The 20,361-nt window shown below is 42.4% G+C and overlaps 1 protein-coding gene across 3 annotated transcripts in view; it reads right to left on the bottom strand.

Moving 5' to 3' along the window:
• Positions 1 to 334: 334 nt before the first annotated feature.
• insyn1 (inhibitory synaptic factor 1) overlaps positions 335 to 20,361 on the bottom strand; it is a 50,430-nt gene continuing 30,403 nt past the window's right edge. For all 3 annotated transcript variants that reach the window (XM_085765006.1, XM_085765014.1, XM_085765021.1), the window contains one exon: positions 335 to 1,656. In XM_085765006.1, the coding sequence (XP_085621132.1) occupies positions 838 to 1,656 (819 nt within the window). In that variant the 3' untranslated portion in view covers positions 335 to 837. The remainder of the gene's footprint in view (positions 1,657 to 20,361) is intronic.

The following is a 20,361-nucleotide window of genomic DNA, read 5'->3' as shown; positions in this document are numbered from 1 at the left end:
TGGACTCTTGTTTATCTGGGATCCTAAGCCTGATGTCGTCACCAGCAGACACAGGAAGACAGAAAATAGGAAATGTCACATTTGTTGGACCGCACATGTTCAAATTACTTTATCTGTCTTTCTGCCTGCCACGCTTACGTCCCAGCCTCTGCAGCAGACCAATAAGCCATCACATCAAGATGATTTATAAAAATCAGGGGCAGGTTAATAGTGTTGTTTTCTGGTTCTTCACTCAGTGTTGCTTCTTGACATCAAAAAGAGGAAGAGGCTTGTGCATCTGGATACATTTCCCCTGCTGAAAGCAGCAATACCCTTGACATTTAAAATAACCTGAACATGAAAAAAGACAATGTTTATACAGATTCAGAGTACAGAATGTGCAGCGTTTTGTATCCACATTATAGGAACAAGCATTTTTTTTTCTTTTTTCATTGTGATTTATACTATTGTACGAGGAGGGAAAGGACCTCTTCATACTCTTCATACTTCACTTCCAATTTTGAACACTTCAAATGTTCTTTAAAAATGATTGCTTTTGTAATCTCTGTCATTGTTTCAATGATTACACATAGGGAATCGATGCAGTGTATCTTTAAACAGTAGAGCAGGCACTAACCTTTTGGTCCACCACTAACTTTCATCTTTATGATCTGCTTTGCTTCATTTCATTGTGTTTTCCCTGAGCCTCAGAATGACTTTAGGTAGTCGAGTGATTTCCCATATATCATTTATTTATTTAGTAATTAATTTATTTGTGTATTAATCTATGAGCTATGTATTTAATATTAAATAATGCACAGTCCTCTTCATGAGATTTATGATAAACTTAGGGCTTTCTCAGTGGTCCTTTGTTTTCTGTTTGGTTGGAATATAGGGCAGTACAGTTTGGGTGCTCTTGTCAGAGACAGTTTGTGTGCTGCTGTTTCGTAACAGTTTTTTGCGGCAGCCGGGGTTTAAGAGACCTTTCCTGGGTAGTGTGTGAGCTTCCGTCATCCCTTTCATTGGCGAGGAGACATACGAAGGGTCCAGACAGTTATGGAGGAGCGAGTGCTCAGAGGAAGAACGTTTGGGGGCGACCGAGCTGGCCAGGAGACTGGGCTCAGTATCGCTCTCTGGCGTAGCACAACCACTCTTGTCCTCCTGTAACTCGTCTTGCTCCTCCTCCTCGTCATCATCACAGCACAAAGCGTGATACAGAATTTTGTCACTGAAACGCACCCGTTCTCTTGTGCCGGAGGTCCGGGAAGTCTTGTGGCTGTGTGTGGAGCTGCTGGCCTCCTCGCTTGATGAATCTGGAGTAATAATGCGGGGCCCGTTGGGGATGGGCAGCCCGCCATTCATCTGGGAGTAGACCGAGGCAGTGGTGGGGGGCGGGGTGGGGGTCTGCGTCTGGGTGGGGATGGTTCCGCGGCCCAGCTCCGGTCGTAGATCTCCCGGTTGCTCACCAGGTCTGCGGGCGGCGGCGCCGGCAGCCTCCAGGTAGCTGCAAAACTCCCAGCTATCAGAAAGCACATCCGCGTTGAGGAAGTCCAGCCTGAAGGCCTCTCCCAAACCCCGCTCGCTGCTGGACGTGCTGCTGGCTGTGGCCACCGTCCAGTCATCTGGCTCCAGGTCAAAGTCAAAGTCGGACGTTAGTTTATCGATCTGACCCACCACCTGCAATAGAAAGAGTGCAACAGGAAAAAGCTTGTGAGAGAATATAGAGAAACAGACTTACATAAAGTGGAAAAAGAGATAATTCAAATCCAGACATCTCTGAATATGTTTTTTTTTTGTTTTGTTTTTTTACAGCAGCATGTCTCTTTAGATGGTAGATGAACAGTCTGTTCTGACTGAAATATCTGAACGACCACTGGATGTTACTGGCACTAATGCTAGATGGATGATGAGCATAGTCAACGTAATACCTGCAATTTAGTTAGCTTTTAGCTCAAAGCGCCAATGTGCCAGCCTGACAGAGCTGATGGCGTAGCTGTAAACTCCCAGTCCAATTTTTGTGTCCACATTTGACATAACAGTGCAGACACGCATCATAAAACATTACATATAAAATATAAAACGGAACATGCAAAAACTGATTCTCCTTTTTACGGTTGTATAATGTGAATACACTCACTGAGCACAAAAGTTGACAAAAGTGTGAAAGAAAGTTAACAAGAAGTATTAATTGTGAAACTTGCTTTTATATAAATCTCTGTGACAGTTTACCCTTACGCCATGAAATTTCCAGATGCTTTATATCCCACTGATTTACCCCCCACAGGCAGGTTTAACAAAAGCTAAGATTTATTCACAGCTGCTAATAGATCTGTGTTTGCCTTTACAGCTTGCCATTAGACTACTTTTCATCCATAAATCCTTAATTGTTTGTTCATGGTTTTAAAAATTGTTTTTATTGCCGCCAAGGCCTCCTGTGGACAGGTGTTGTAAATTAGCTTAATACATGAAGACAGAATTAAATATCCACTGGAATGGGGTTGTAGCATTGAGGATGTGCCCTGACTCATCAAGGAGGCTTCTTCAGCTCTGAGACACAGGAGGAGGACGGTGGGGGAGAAGAAACTGAAGTGGCCTCTGAGATGAGTGGTGAAAGCTGCACAGACGTAGTTCAGAGATGTTTACGTTTTGTCTTAATGCTGTACTGTATATCTACCAGGATGAGTGAGATGAACCTACAAAGACAGACGTGTAGCTTTATGGCATGACCACAGTGCCTTTGCTGTGCACACAATGATGTATGTCAATTTAAGTGTCATTTGTAATGTGCATTTCAGACAACATGAACTCACATGTTCACCTGCTGCATGGAAATCTATCGCATAAAAGCATTTCATTTATTGTTGCCTCAAATTTAACCTCAGTGCTCCTGTCATCAGCAGCCACAGTGTTGAGTGTTTTCTGAATAGAAAGCACTTCAGCTGAAATCACACTGGTGTGCTGACAACACTTGCCCTCCATACTTGAGATTTTAGCACCTTCAATCAGCATGTTCTGCTCTCAACAGCAATCTATTGTAACATGAAAACACTCAGCATGCATGTGCTGTAGCTTGTAAATGATACATTTTCCCAAACCATATGGCAATTAAACCCAGTGGTTTTAACTCCAAAAAGTTCAGCTGAATAGCAGAGGCCGTGTGGTTTAACCATGAGATTTTTTTTTGTCTGCCCCTATAATTATTTGCAGTGTCTGCTCCTGCCTGGTTCTTATGACTACAAATGAGTATGGTTGTATCAACAACACAAAGTCCCGTCCCTGCATGTAGGATTAAAAATTCTTTATTCATTCTTCGTCCAGCTTTTGAAAAGAGAAAGTATGAGTCTGACTGAAAATGCAAACATAACGATAAAGGAGGAGTGCTGCTCAGCTCGCTCAGGTGATCCAAATGCAAACATGAGCTCAATGATCTACTGCAATTGAATCTGAAAAATCAAATAACATACATTTTCCCGATGAATCCTTCAAAAATAAGAGCTACAAATTGAAGATAGAGTAAACCTTTAAAAAAGAACGAGAGGGCTTTTGCTCACATTTTATATATGCAACTCCTCAATCCTTTGCTGTTACGGTGATATTTTGTGCTGTTAACTGAACCACCTGCATTTAAATCTTGCTACATGAGCCTGCATGCATGGCACCAGCTCATCAGTAAGTGAACTTCTCTGCAGATCTGCCAGTTGTGGCGTTGTACACCTCTCGAGTACCTGGACCGTGCTTCACTATTGGCTGACTGCCCGGAGGGAATTGGGCTGTATGAATCCTCTAATCCTTGAATTACTCAACCTGTTTGCCGTGTGATTTGCAGACTTTTTAGTCGCAGAGTTGTTAATGTATGACATTCCTCCGACCCGGAGGAGTATGAATAGCTTTGTTTACTTGATTACACAACTTGAACGAGGGACTTAATTCAATCAATGAGTTAAAAAGTTATCTGTCAAATGCATTTCAGATGTCTGCCATGACACCAGTACAGGGTACTGATTGAATAACAGCTATTGCAATGAGCAGCCAGTCATACTGAAAAAGTCTTATTTAACAAACAAACAAAACAAACAAAAAAAACTCAGACATTATGCTGCAATATGCTGAGGAAAAGGTAAAGAAAATTGCAGTTGTAAAGTTTATAGTTGATCATCACCCATATGTGACTGTTTCTCTACAATGGATCGGGACTGCTTATTATCCAATTTTATTATGCACAGGGTGTTAAAGGTAAGCTGTGCAACCTCTAAAGTATCTAAGCTAATTTAGTTTGATGACTGTCTCAGCTCTAAGGGTCTGCTGATTCTTTCTAGGTCACAATGCAGCACATGCTCAATGAAGCAACAATGAACACTAGTCCCTGCTTTTTCTTCCAGTCCAAGAACGTGTGATGAAGGAGCTCCGGAGTGAATTGGAAGGAGCAGATTGCTTTAGCACAAAGGATGAATGAACACATCAGGAACCAGTCATTAACAATACGCACAAAGTGTTTGAAATAGAAAACGCATAGTGAAAATCTAACATGAGTCTAAAATGGAGGGCAGAAGTAATTATGAGACTCTACAATCAGGCCTTTTCTATGAGAATCCTATCATATCTGCATGTCAGTAGAGCTAGCACACTGCTTTAAAATATTTTCAGTGCTAGTGTGCCCCTACTGTATGTAATAACAGGTAGCTGTGTAAAAAATAAACAAACACAGTGAGAGCAAACAGAATTAATCCAGTGCTCTTTCCCTCTGCGTTTTCTGTACTAACACTTAATAATCCAATACACACATATCTTATCAGATAGAATAATTGAAAACACTTGTGTGGGTGGGCAATGCACAGAGTCACATGTATGAAATGTAGACATAAAGGTTAGATACTCTTATGAGCTTAAATATTTTTGTTTCACTACCCTGAAATGTTCAACTCTGGATATGCAACTTGAAGCTGTGATGGACCTCTGGAGTCAGGCTGTGTATCCCCCATGGACTTTATGGTGCTATCACTCCACAAAATTTATCATGCAGTGATTGCACATCCTTGTGACTTAAAAAACTCCATTTGCAACACAGTTAGCAGTAATGTATAGTACAAGTGTGGGGGTTTTGAGTTTAACTTAAGTCTTTAATTTTCTCTCTGTGCCTCTGCTGACAACTTCACTTACTTCCCTGACTGTAAATGGTGTCTGGTGGAAGCTACTAAAAACTATGTCAATGGCTATAACAATATCAATGATTCTCTGGGTGTGAATGATTAGCACAGAAATTATAGCCATAAACACATAATTAGTTTCTTTTTCAGTAATAATATGGAATATGGTCTATCCGTTGTAGAGGCAGGATTGTAAAACCAGCACTAAGCAGAACTGATCTTGTTTATATACAGAGCAGTAACTGGAGTATTTTTTCCTCTCTCTCTTTCCCACTGCACACCATCAGCCTGCAGCCAAGAGTCAACTCTGGTCACAGCACCTGACACGGGGTTCAGTCGTTTCAGTGTTGTCGTCGGTGTTTTTAAAGAGACGCTGCATCCTCGGCAGAGTCAGGCGAGGGTTTATTACTGTACCTCAACACCTCTCTGAGATGATTGGGCCGAGTAATTGAGGGTCAGAGTGAAAGAGGGCACTTGAAAGCCTTGTCTGTGGCAGAAAGCTACAGTGATGGAAAAGACAGGCAAGGATAATCCAAGACAGAGTGATGGTCAGCAATGTAAAAACTCTCCTAAGAGCCACTTGTCGGGCAGAAGGATGATTTGGGAAATAGATTCGCTATTATTACAAGAGTCCTTCCCTCTAATATTCAGCTCCACCTGCTATCATGATTTATTTATTGTGAGTTGGTACCTGCCCCCCACCCCCACCCCCACCCCAAAGCGAGCGCCTGTCCTCTGTTACTGCTAATTGGAAATGTACTGAAACATTAGTGGATGAATAAGTTATTCAACTACGAATGTTTAATGTGTTGTTGGAAAATACAGATTGAGGTCAGAATCAGCAAATGTGGAAATGTTGGGTGTAAAATTGCCTCTGATGGGGAGGGGGCTGTAATCACACCGTTGATCTTTAAACAGATGTTTAACTTGAATAGCTTGTTTTGATGTGCATTGATGGCTCTGTGTATGAAAATATAATTTGTTAACTGGCAAGTGAACAGATGCAGATTGCTTTCCTTTATAAGTCTCTTTTACATTCCTGATGTGAAAATACTTATTTATAATGTGTCCTCCAAAGAGCCAAAAGTATAATGAATCACGATCACGCTCTCAACAATGAATTTGCACTTATGCCGTCAGGTTGGCGCTACGTGCTGCCTCCCAGGAAGACCAACAGGTATGCCAGGTCATTTGTTCCCTCAGAGGTCATGCTGTTAAATGCAGAACTGACCATGTGAATCTTTTTTTTTTTTTTTAATCTTTTTATCTTTTCAGAGAAATCTTTTTTTATCTCTTTATTCTTACCATTGTTATCTATTCTGCTCACTGCATTCTTTTTATTGCACTTCATTGACAATTGCCTTCGTGTTTTTATTATATACATGAGTATTATTTGTACATTCCTATGTCCCATCATGCTACCCCTGCTACGTGTGATGGGTTGTGTATGATTGACTGTATATGTGTGGTCACGGTGGAGTGTAGAAACTGAATTGCCCTTCGGGGTTCAATAAAGTCTTCTGTATCTGTATCTGTGTAATGATCTCAGTGGAGAAAGCGCTCATATTTACCAAGTCCACACTTTATTAGTAATTCTCGTATTCATAAGCAACGGACAGCTTTGAAACATACTGTGGCAATGCAGTTTGCACATATGTAAAATATACATCAAGTGTGAGTTACCAAAATAAATGAGACATAACATCTTCACTGGGTTCATTTGAAATGCACGCTGTATGAGTGAATTTTTCTGTGGGCCGCTTCATTACACTGTGTTCAAGTGGCCTCTCTCCATCTGTTCCTGTGCCACCGGTTCTTCCAGGAGTCATTTTCAGAGTACACGGAGAGATGTTTGCAGTGCTTGTTTGTTAATTATGCAGCATCCAGCATCTAGCATGGCTTTGCTTTTTTCATGGGAAAAATCTGAAATGTGTTCAGTGGAGCCATTCAAACACATCTAAGTGTTATTTCTTTCTCAACATGTCACAATAGATTTCCAGCCTGCCCCTGTGCAGCACTTCCGGTGCTGGAAGCAGTTTGTGCCAGTTAGGAAGTCTCAGCAATTATCAAAATGGCCTCGCACGCTGTCTTCGTAAGTAAAACGTTTGCAAATATTGTTTTAATGCAGTTAGCTCCTGCAGTTTTGCAGTTACTCTGCACTCTGTACCCCATGCTTATTTCCCCTCTGTTTAATTCTCCTCCAAGATGTGAGGAGAGGAGCTTTGGAGCCTCTCACATTGCGGTGATATGGTTTATCTTATCCTCCAGAAGCTAATGCATCACTCCCGAGTTACTCTGTAAGAACATAATTACTGGATTCACTAGAAAAAATTGGCCAGTGACTCGTAAACCTATGCTATCTCTGCCAGGCATCTCAAACACTGTTGAATAAAACAGCATTTTGGGAGCCCTTTGTATTTCGTGTTACGTACATAACATGACCCAGTTGCATGCGTGAACAACATGCAGAATGTTCCATATCAGCACAACACTGTTGGCCACATGACTTTGAAAGTTCAGGGCAGATTGTGGAGCAGAAGGCTGGTGCTCTGACTGAGCTGCACAAAATAATGCACACGTCTGCTTGCGGTCTTGACAGGGTCTTATATGAAGACTGAGACAGTAGCAGAGCATTTAGACACATTTTGTCCAAAAATATGAGTGTGAAATTACATTTTTACACTTTCTCTCTGCTTTGAGAATTTCACTGGAATTGTAATACAAGTGATTATATTAGCCTCTGGTCTTCACGTCACACAGCACACAAACGTACAGCCACATTTTAACCTTTAAGGAAATTAGTGTTACACACACTCTCAATGTAAAATGAAAGATTTTGCTCAACAATGTAGCAGCAAATTTCAAAATTCCAAACACACAAATTGTGTCTTCATCTGTTTGAAATATATGCACGAAAAAAGACCGGGCCCCCTCACTTATGCTGTGCAAGTGTGATTGATTGAACGTCCCTGAGGTGAGGTAAATGTGTATACGTGCATATGTTTCTAATGGCCTTTGTGGAAAGGTAAACACCCCGTATCATCTTGTGTGCATGTTAAAGTGATAACATCTGCAGACTGACACAGCATCAGAATTGCAAGAAAGTGTGTGGAGTGTGATCAGTAAAGAGTCGAATGTGCCTTTGTAAATCTGCTCCCTGCATCACAGAGATGCTGCTGATCATCCTCTATCATCAGCTTTGGCAACTTGGCGTGCCTTGTTCTTGCACTAACGATACAGTGCCATAATGAGCTAGGTTAAGTATTCATGTGTTTGCGTGTTTCAATATTTGCAGAGAACACTCTGCTCTACTGTATGTTTTGCTCGCTACGCTGCATGTGACACACTGTTAACGCACTATGGGACTAACTTGTCGATATGTTTCTGCAGCAAAGACAGCGAGACTAATTCCTGTATGCTTATTCTACTGGTGTATTGAGTGTTTGTAAATGCAGTTGACTCTGCAGTGGTCCGGAGAGTCTGTGGGTGGGAGACATTACTGACAAGCAAAGGGGACCTGATTTAGGTCAGGCCATCTTGATTGGTGAGATGTGTTGCATGGTGTTGGCACAGGGATAAAGTGTCCTTTGAAGTGTTCGCTGGAAGCATTTGGTGTAATTATCCTGTCATGAGAGGGGCTATAAGCCTGAGACTTCATTAGGCACATGCCTCCTGCTTTTTCATCTTTTCTCAAAAAAAAAAAAAAATGCTCATCTTTATGGAGGGCTTAAAGTGCTAAACAACGCTGTGATGAGTGTAGGGCCAATACCTCCTGACAACTCACTAATCAAAAGCATCATTACAAACTTCACTGGAAAATGTGCCTCATTTATCCCTTTGGGGCTTTAGAGGAGGTGGGCTTCTGCAGTCCTGGAGGCTTGGGAAATCAACCACTTCCTTAGCCAAATTTGGGTCATTAGACTGAGCAGACTCATCCACCTGCTGTATGGCAAATTTGGAAGGTTTATACTATTATCCTGGAGAGGTTATGGGTTGTACAATCAGTGAGGGAGCATGGGAACAGCAACAGGGAGGCAGCAGATGCAGCATGCGTGGTGCTGGCAGAGCACACTGATCATTTATTGAGGTTCTCCTTCATTGCTTCTATCTGTGTTGAGAAGCCTAGAGCCGGTAATGAGCAGAAAAAGATGGTAGCGCCACGCTACAGGGCCCCTCAGTCTGTCTGCTTTACTGAGATAGCACTCGGATTAGGCCTGAGTACTGTCAGGTCACGCTGTTCACATACAAGGGAAAAAGGTGTGTATGTGAGCACAACAAGGCCACACTGACCTGTTTTAATGACTCAGTCGAGTTTTCATTAACAACATGTTGTCTTGCTGTAGAAGGCCAGTAAAGATCCAAAGTGATTGTAGATTGTCGGAGCGCAACAAATATGTGTGCGAGTCTGTGTGTGTATGGTGGGTTGGGGGGCAGGGGTGAGTGCAGGTGAACTGTACTGGGAATCTCTCTGGCAGGGGAGAACACAACTCTACAGGAACCAGGTCAGCCCAATCTGGCAGTAAATCCCTCACACTGCTATTTCACACCGCCACTTTATCCACAGACCAAACCAGTAAACAGATAAGCAGTAAGTCTACACCTCAACGAGTTCTGTGAGGTCTGAATGTGCGTAAAATCTTTGAAGAATTTTACTGTAGTTAAAGTAGATTTCTCACTATAAATGTCTCATAATTCTTTAATATAACAATAAATCGGCACTACTTACTGTTTAGTGCTTAAAAATATCACAGCATAATATGGTGACAGTATATTTCCTGTGGTGTCAAACCCTCTTTACAGCTACTGTTATGTGTAGCAAAGCAAAGTGAAAGGTTGAGGTTGATTTAAAATGAAGTATACTACTGTACTAACCAACCAGAGTCACTGTTTTTGAGTCATCCCTTTAGGAGCCTTCTTTGATTCTTTCATCATTATATTGTAGTTTGTAGTGGTGTGAATAGTTCAGTTGAATTCAATTGAAAGGATTTCCTCATTATCAAAAGAATATTTTTAAAATCTTTGTCAGAGAGGACAGTTTTGACAAAATCTTTCTTAGAAAAACACCAAGTGAAAGTTTACATTAAGGACCAATTGAAACACTACACTCAGGGGTGCAAATACTGATGCAACTCATGCAGCCATAGAAAGGCACACACATTAACAAAGGTCTTCACCCTTGGTCATGAGTTCTGTCTATTACCCCTTTCCCACTGGCCAAAAAACCCGTTTAAACCCGCTAACAATCGGCTTTTGGTGGCAGTGGGAAAGACGCATAGCCTAGAAATCTAGACGCACCCTAGCGGCAGCAAAAATATTTGCTCCGTAGGTGGGTCTAGAAACGAGCCATAGGAACTTTTTGAGTCTCGAACACCGATTGTGTTCACCAATCACAGCGCTCTGTCTGTTTAGAGAGTCGTTGGGCGGGCTTAACGCAAAGCGACATACATTTTAATTGGCTTGTCAGGCTAACGTCATCCCGCTCTTTGCTCTGATTAGTCGTAGCGCTACCCTATTGCGTGCAGAGGCAGTTTGAAAGACAGCCTTCATCCCGCCCCTGGATTGAGCCGAGGTCTACCGGTCGTTTCCAGACTATGTTAATGATATTGTCTGGCTTGTCAGGCTAAAAGGCGCACCAGGGCTTGACGCTAAGCTTTTTTCCAAGTAGCACTGTGCTACCATGCTGAAAAATTTAGTAGCACACAACATTTTTTAGTAGCACAATAAAAATTTAGCAGTTTTGGTGAAAATATCATTTTCAAACACATAAAGTAGATTTAGCCTATAATCCTAACCCTGTAGACTAATTTTTAATGTTATAACTGGCTCTTTGCCTTAACAAAAATCAGGAAAGACAAACAATGCAAATATGTGTGAGAAAATAGAATGTTCATTACAACCAATATTAGTTTTTAGTTTTGCGTTGTATGTGTGTGCATGTGGCCCAGGGGTGGGGGTATTGATGAGCAGTGAACCTATATTTCCCTCAGTATAAAAAGCTGAACATTACATACAGGGCTCTACACTAAGATTTTTTAGGAGCACAATGAAAAATGTTTAAGTAGCAGGCAGGCTGTTTAAGCCTTAAATAATGCTGAGGGTCCAACATGACCCATTTTTACATTTGAGAACAGTAAAAACACCAAACATTTTTCCTCAACAACCTGTCACACAAGCAGCTCCATGTTGCCCCTGTGTGATGTTCAGGGACAGGTCAGACAGGGAGCTTTGAGGTTGAAGTTTATATGAATGTTGCACTGTGAGACTGTGCACATGTCAGCTGTTCTCACCGCGACAAGCGTTTTTTTTTTGATAGCTCCGCGGTAGCCTCGGAGGCCACGTCTTTCCACCTGCTTCCTTCGCCTTTCAAACGGGGCAGAGCTCCGTGTGAAACAGTAGGAGAGACACAGCCCGAGACCGTGTACCGGAGGAAGAAGCAGGTCGAACGTGCACGACAAAAAAGCGCTTCGCACCGAATGTGCGCTGCTACGGTGTCGCCTTGGCGTGCATGACGCGCGTCTACCTTGAAAGTAATGTGCGGAAAAGACGTTACATCTGAACGGCCCCGATGTGCACAAGCTTTAATCAATGCGGCGGCCAAAATCACCAAACAGGCAGGGGGGAAAATACTGCTCACGTTAAACAGCATGCAAAGCAGTGCATGCAGTTTCGGTCGGAGTCGCACTGATGCGACTGAATGCAATTTTTTATTCGCACGGGATATTATCAACTCGCAAATGCGAGCAAAACAGTCGCACTGTCGAGCCCTGCGCACTGACCCGTGTCAAACGACTCGGCAAGCGACACGGGTTGAAATCACCTTCAATCAGCTCGCCTCTGATCGGTCAACCCGCTAATGCAGCATGATGACGTGATGACGTTGAGCGTTACGTGACGTCATAACATCGAGCCAGTCGCGTCTCATATCACGTACCAAAATAAAGCGCTCTGCTCGCATTCGAGACTGGGATTTGATCCAAAGATCAAACAACACTGACCAAAAAAGATTGAAAAAAAGGACACAACACGTCCGTCGACATGTTGTGTCGACGGACCTCACCCTCTGCGGTGGGCGGCTGTGGCATGACGCTGTGTTTCTCGCACCGCGGATGAAAGCGAGGCGACTGGTTTATGCTCTGTCCGACCCCCCCAGCATTTTGGTCAATGGGAAAGGAGTCAAATGCCGATTGTTAGCGGGTCAACCCGCGTTTAAAAAACCTGCGTCGACCCGCTAATTTTAGTGGGAAAGCGGCTTATGAGGAACATACTCATATCTGTGATAAAGACACTAAAAAACAGCCAGCCACAATATCACTCATATAACTTTTTCTTTTATTCTGCAAACTGCAAACAACCCACTCGGCAAAATATTTTGCAGTGGTTATTGGTCGCTTCAATCAACAAATTCTATTAGAGTTAGCATGCAGAAGATATCACCTGCTCTATTTTTCTAATTAAAAACCCTCCTTTCCAGATTTGTGTTATGGCTCCTACCATGGCTTGTCTTCCTGGGCTGGGGATAGATGATATTGCCTAATGACAGTTTTCATGCAGCAGTACTGGGTGTTATTTCACAATTCCAGGGGTGTAAATGGATTTACACACCCCTCAAAATCTGGAATAACACGCCAAGTTGCCAAAAAAAAAAACTACCCCAAGGCGAACGTTTTTTTATCAGAGTAGAATGTGTTTTTACTGTTTTCTTGACAAGATTCTGCCGTCAGATCTCTCTGCTCAGTTGGTGGTGAGGAAAAATAAGGGGAGGTGAATATACAGTCTGTCTGTGGAGGATCAAGGGGGCAGCTCTGTTAATAACTCTGAGTATCATCCATGACAGCTGCCAGAGTGTCTTCAGTTGTTGACACAATTGTACACTCATGTCAACAAGTCGCAGTCCCTGCTAACACTCAGACTCACTGGTTCAAAGCAAGTGAGGGTGTAGATGTTTTGTTGCTGTGTGTTTCTGATATTACAGATGGTTTCTGTATTGATGGAACTCGTGTCACATATTGAACGTCAGCTTTACACTCTCAGCTGTCCATGCTGTTTTAATTTTTCTTGAGAAATCAGCAAACTTGATCACTATATAGCGCAAGAAATGCCTCGAGGCACAGTGCCTAGAGCTGCATGATGTTAGCTGATAGAAAACTGTTGCGATTGTTCTGAGGTCAGTGGAAAAACCCTCAAGTCAGTAAAAATTAGAGTTAATTCATCTTTTGAGAATTTTGCCTCTCAAAAGCCTCAACAGAACTGAATTTTGCGTAACAAGCCCATTTTTCAAAAACAACAAAATAGGTCATTTGTCAGTGCCATCTCAAACAACAAACATGGCTATTCTTGAAAGAAAAGTCTCATGCTCTTTCATGTGCTATTGCCCTTTGGCTACATAAGGAGGGAACGCTGTAAGGACTGAGATTAGATGTAAAATGTGAGCTCAGATTCATGCACTTTGTCAATTGTCCCCCCTAAACTCCTTCCAAAGCACCTTTTACTGTGGTGTAACAACTTCAAACTGCTTCTGCCTTTTCTATTGAGAGAGGACAGTCATTACCCGCACAGCCTCAAAAGGTTACTAAAAGGAAAGCACGGACTGAGGTGTAAGCGTCAACCAGCACTGTTGGTTTCCTGGTGAGGACAGTCTGTGTGATGTTGTGTGGGGCAAATATTCTAAACATGCAGAATGTACACATACAGTAATCTAAATACAAGTATTTGCAATGGAGCAAAAATATTCCAGTTGACGTGCTCTGGTCTTTTCACCATGCAATCTGCAGCCCTGCTCTATATGCCATGATGCATTACATGTACAGTGTTTTGAACTATGTGAACACGTCCCTTCCTTTCATTCAAATGTCAGCCATGAATCTGCTGTGCCTATACATGTACTGTAGCTGTAACTTTGTTTTTTGCAACAGCCATAGCTTGCTGTGAGCAGCATCAGTACTTGTTCACGCACAGGAGTCACATATCCTGATGAAGTCAGACATATCCATCAACAACATGCCAACGACAGAAAAAATAAATGCTGCACTAAAATGTAAATTAACTGCCCGTGTAGAACAAAAATAAATAAATAAATAACTGAATTCACCTAAAGAAGGAAGGAAAGCTAACCAGCATGCTCTGGGCTCAAGGGCTTTTCCTGTTCTAGCATGTGTACTGTATATTTAATGATGCTAATTAGCTGGCACCACAGAAAATATATGTGATTATTGATCAGTAATCAATGTTAGTAATCATCACACCTGCCACAAATGATTAATTTTATACCATTTTTCATGTTAAAAAAGAACACCGTCACGTTCACCTACAAGTTTGTACCAGGTCCTTGAAAATGTATTTTTTAGAGTCTTTTCAGTGCAGAAACAATAGTGCGTTAGAAGACACCGTTGGTGCTTTGAACAAACATCGAGCTACTGACTCTGCTGCCCTGTGCATTTCAATGCACTACAACAGTCTTTTCAGCTTCAGAGCACTTGTACCATTTGTCACTTTGGTTAAACTTGGGGTTAGTTTTCATTGCTGCTCATTGTCGTTGGGCCACAGCTTTGGAAGAAATGTCCAGGCTGAGAGAGCAGCAGCTAACCCCACTATTAATACAGGGCATGCAATCAATATGCCACTGGCATTTCTAGGTTTCCTTGGCCTGCAGCGGTTATCTTAATGGGAGTGTGCTCCCATTTTCTTTTATTGTGTGAACCCATATATCATTACCCACCAAATATAGCTGGATCTACCAATGCCGAAGTCAAAACACTGAGGCTCAGAGAAAAGCAAAAACATTTATGCAATTTATTTTTATTTTAACCTTCTCCCTGGGGTTTTATGGCGCTGGCTGTAAACGTCAGGAATTCATTTATAGATATTTGATTTCTGCACCATCTTCTTTGTCTTTGCTTTGTACTTTCAGACAAATAGTTCTTTGTGGTGATTATCAGCCAGCCAGTGTTTGTAGGGGCATTATTCCTCATGAGCCACAATATAAAAGAGCAGGACGATGTGCTGTGAAGGGCTTGACATATGAGCAGGGACAGATTTGTGTGGAGAGAGATCTTCCCCCTTGCTGCTCCCCCGGAATAATCTTGAAATGATACACCCTCGAACACATGCATTATTCTGCTGAAAGCCACTGTGATAATGAAGCAATGCATCTGGTCAGCAGCAAGGTTGCATAATACGTTGTGGTTTTGAAAAGGAATTCTCAGCTGCTATTAAGGCAGCTTCAGTGTGTGCCAAGAAAAATGTCATATATTTCCTGACGCCAACCTTCTATCTCCATGTGACAACGAACCGTGAGATTTCTGTTGTTTAGCTGTTTAACGATTTGAGGATTTTGAGTTAGGAGAGGCCTGATCTTGCAGTGAGGTTACACAAGTTGAAGCTGGTGTGATTTATTGCTGCCGTAACACTTCCAAGGTGCTATGATACGTTTATTCTTATGCCTCTTCTCACACTGATGTTGTTGCACTAAGCACTTATTTGTGGCCACTCCGTTAGCTTGAACAGATCTCCTCTCTGACCTCTCATCAACAAAGCATTTTCACCCTCAGCCTCCTGTGACTGTGACTCACTGTCTGGAGGTGTGCGCTGTTTAAAATAAACAGTCTATTTTACCTTGCTGTGGTAACACATACGTATACTATGATAGGATCTAACTTACAGTGACGCATTATCTAAAGGTGTTATTGACTTTTTTTAAGCTGCAAAACTAGAAGCAGTAATGGACTAATGACAGAATTAATTTAGTTAATTTGTGATCCATTAAATTAAAAAAACAAGAAGAAGAAGGTGAAAAAAAAAAGAAAATCACTAATCCTGTGATCTTGGACAGTGTTTAATGTCTCCTATGGTGCCAATAATAGAACAAGAGTACTTAGTAGTAGTGGAGACTTCAAGAAATAAATAAAAAAACAAAAAAACTGTAGTTGCTCTATTAAAAAAATAATTGGAGATTAAATTTGTGTACTCATAAAATGTTAGTTTGAGCTTTTACACCCAAATGAGCTTTATTTGGTGTGGTGCTAGCAGTTACGAACCAGAAAATGTGCCCATATCTCCGTGAAATCACCCTGGCTTCTGTTACTGTGTTCACAGTGTCGTTCTTGCGCTCACTCAGTGGAGCAGATCAAGGATTATTCTCTTGATGACATAACGAGTCTTGACTTTTTCTCTTTTTTTTCTGTGATAATAGAATTGTTCATGCACACATTTCATATGTGCTGTAACCATCATTAAAGAATCATAGAGAGGGAAGATTATTTGTTTGATGTGTGCATTGGGGACAGAACATTTCATCATTTATAGGAAATCAAACAACCTATTTAATTGTGCTGGGTGCTCGTTCGGGATATAATTTGGTTTAATGGCCACCTCTTTTATATATTACAAGCATTTTACCAATCTTCATGTCATTTCTATCTCCGGGGAGAGCCCCATTTGCAGAAGGGTCATGGCTCCCGCAAATATGGCCATGGGAAGTGAAAACAAAGATCTTGAGTGATGGCTCTTTTTGCTCCCTCCCCACCACCGCACCGAAGTAGGCCACAGATATTGGCATGATTCGCTCTCCTACTTCTTTCTCTCAAAACAATTTGTCATTGCTTCCAGGGTTCTGCCGTTTCTATCTGTGACAATCTGTAGGGCAGTCACCTCAGAGAGTGACAAAACCTGTCACAGTGCGTCACTTTCACTCTCTCTCTGGCAAGCGGCAGGACATCTTTGAGTCTGCAGCACCTTTATCAGATATGGCAGTTCCTAAAGCTCTGCCTATAACAGCAGGCAAGTTGGAGGAGAGGAGCCGGCGACTTTACAGAGACCTATTTGCAAACAAAATCACTGGGAGACATTCCCCACAAGGCACCATCTGGCTGCCACACATACCTGCCTCCATCACTCCCTCACCATCACAAGCTTGTCTATTTATAGACTCTCCTGTCCACCCACCTGCACATTGCATCTAGTAAAACAGCAACCAAAATCTAGCAAACTGAAGAATCTCCTTCAGGCAATCAATCACCAGGGTGACAGATGTCAACACATCTCCACGTAATGTGTGGATAACATCTTCCTAACAGTTTGCTGTTGCTAACAATAGAAATGAACAATCAGCCGGCTCCTTGCCAGACCTTGCGGAGATGGCGAGGCTGGCAACGACCTTCTTTGTCATTATCTGAACTCTTCTCCTATTTTTAGCTCGGCTGTGAGAGAGTAAATAGTGAGATGAGCTATGAAATAGCAAGAAACAGCTCGGTGCGAGGTGACAACTAGGTGGGGGCACATGGGGAGAGGGCGCTGGGTGTGATCTAATCTTTGTGTATTCCAGGTTGGACAGAGCAGAATTTGTGATGATGTGCGATGTCAGCTGTCAGACACGGCCTGGCTATTGGAGTTATCAATAAAGCAATTAGTGTCTCATCCCTGAAGGGATTAAACTGAATTCTGATTATTGGTATTAAGCTATTGAACAAGCATTCCACGGCGAGGGATTGATATTGAGAACCCTAACGCAGAACGCAGGCATGCACTTGCAAGCTAGTCGGACATTTGCTGCATTTCAATAAGGTCCACAGTGACTGTATTTTGAGTGTTATAAGACGCCTCATAGCAGTCTACTACTTTGATAGCAATGCTGTAATGCGACATTTAATCAAACTTAAGCAAGGACAGCAACACAGTGCCGCAGCAATAGATGTTCTGTCTGCAACCAAATGATTCTCCTGTATTTATTTGTGCATTTTAACATATTCTCTATCCATTTATGCTTAATCCAAGTTTTTATCCGCTCAGAGCAAGAATGAACTCCCATGTAAAATACAGCGTCTGAATAAGAGATTAGTCATTGAGTCCAGATGTGCTAGCACGGCTCCCCATTAGGACACTGCAACAGCCTCTTTCTTCCTTGCTCGCTCTCTCTCTCTCTCTCTCTCTCTCCCTCTCCCTCCCTCTCTCTCCCTCTCTCTCGATTTCATCAGCCATCTCATTGTGAGAACAATTAGTCAATGTGCATGGATCAACTCTTTTAATTACATATTGAAATATTACTCATAAACTCAAAAACATATTGATTACTTGCCAGGGATCTGCAGAGAATACATATATGTTCCCCTCAGAACTATACCACAGCATATTTTCCTCCCAAACAATTCTCTTGATTTGGGTTTTTAATGCGTTTGTGTGTGTCTGTGTGTGTGTTGATAATTATAGGTTGCAGAGTTGGCAGGGAAACATGGTGGTGGTGTGTGGAGAAGCGCTACCTCACTCACTCAAGCCCTTCCGGCAAGAGGAGCCTGGTAAACAAATCTCGCCAAAAAGTGAGGAAAAAATTGTTTAACCAGGGAAGTATTCTACATCACTAAAAATATACATTTTTCTATCTTTACTGGACTTATTTTTGACTCTCCCCACTGTTGGGAAGTGGTTTGTGATTTTTCCACCAGATAACTGATTCCTTCCTCAATCTGCATTGGGTCATTTGCATTTTGAATCTCTTTCCCATTGATAAGAAAATAAAACAAACGTCAGAATGGATGGAGTCGGACTGTGAGGCTCACACAGTAGTCAAACCAGGAATATATACAGTAGTCCATTGTAATAAGCATCAATCATCCATCAGATTTCCTCCCATACTGCCAGACTCCACTCTGCTATCTCATCAGGGGGAAAAAAAATCCCATAACACAGTGGGGTTCTCTACCTGCATTCTCTGGGAACATTAAAAGGGCCAATTATCAGAGACAAATAAGCAATGTACAGTGAAGGTGAAGGACAGGAGAGGCAATTTTCCGTCCTTTTCTCCTCTCACTTCATCTCTTTGCTTTCATGCTTTAAAATGCCAGTCCATAAACAGCGGGCCCATTGTACTGCGCTGTTGACACAAATTGGAAGGTGTGAAGAATGGAGATGTATTGTTCCATGTAAGGCATATTCATCTTTTCAATAATGTTGGCACTGGTAGGGAAGAGAAAGTGTGAAGTCAGGCGCAGCATGTAATTAGCAGGTAGAGGTATAGTACGGACGCTTCGCCGAGCCATCTGTGGGGAACATTTGTGAGAGTCTCGGCGACAGAGCTTCCCTCGCTTCTTTGTCTTCATCTGTGCTTCTCAGTGACCCTCTCCTCTATATTTTTAGCCTGCCAGCGAATTGCCTCCTCCAAACCTACTGTAGTGCCTGTTTGCAAGTCTGCATGATGCAATAACCGGTGTCCGCCCAGGCACCTTCTGATGCAAGCTCCTCACTTTTCACACACAAGGTTCCTGGAAACATTTGAAAAGGGGCTGCATTAATAATCCATGGATTCTGTGTCCGTGCGTAAATGCGGCGCCGGCCTACAAGTGCAAAGTCCTTACTTGGCCACTGTTTTGACACCTTTCAGGGTTTCTCCCTCTCTCTCCGGCAGCAGAGCTTTGATTGATGACAACAAAAGCAGTGGTGAAATCTGAGGGCTGGATGGAGAGATAACTGACTGGCTGAGAATGACTCAGTCTGTAGCAGAGAGTCAGTCTGCTGCAGCCTGGAGGAAGAGAGAGCGAGACAGGAGTGCAAGAGCAAGGGGGAGGGAGAAGCAGGGGAAGGGAGAAGATATCACGGGGTAAATGAGGCCTTGCGGTTTGGTAGTGCACATAGCTTCATCATCCTTGGCTCATGTTTGGGAGGCAAACATGACTGGGCTAATGTTGCTTTATTTGAGAAGAGAAACACCACTGACAGTCAGAGTGATGTGACCAAACACACAGCGGGGCCGTGCCAACAGCATTCTATCTAATCAATCTGCTGTGGGAGGACAGAAAACGCACACAAACATCACGCACTCACGCAAGAGCACACTAACAATTGACACCCGCAAAACTACAGTATGTGTGCACACACTCCCATAAACACAGCCAATCTCATATCTTCTGGCAGATACTCATACACCCACGCAAACACATGCATCAATCACCAGCTCTTTTTTTTCACTCTCAAATAAAAGCACACTGTCACACACTCACACAGAACGGATACATATATACGGCACACGCCAAATCAGTCTGACTGCCAGGTTGGCTCATGCTACTTTGATACTGATGGGAAACAATGATTATTCTGATGGCAGCTTGTACGTCTAACCCAGAGGTTACAGAGTTTTTTTTATAGGCCAACAATAACCCTTCAAAATGGGTACCGCTTGTCTGACATCATCAGGCAAATTCTCTTCCTGTGTGACCTTGGCTTTTTATGTGGTGAATCTGCACAGATGCAGAGA

This window comes from Trachurus japonicus, chromosome 3, assembly GCF_045865225.1.
Source record: "Trachurus japonicus isolate A0001 chromosome 3, Traja_1.0".
Taxonomy (NCBI): domain Eukaryota; kingdom Metazoa; phylum Chordata; class Actinopteri; order Carangiformes; family Carangidae; genus Trachurus; species Trachurus japonicus.
The sequence above is the reverse complement of the archived record's forward strand: the minus strand, read 5'-3'. Positions and strand labels throughout refer to the sequence as shown.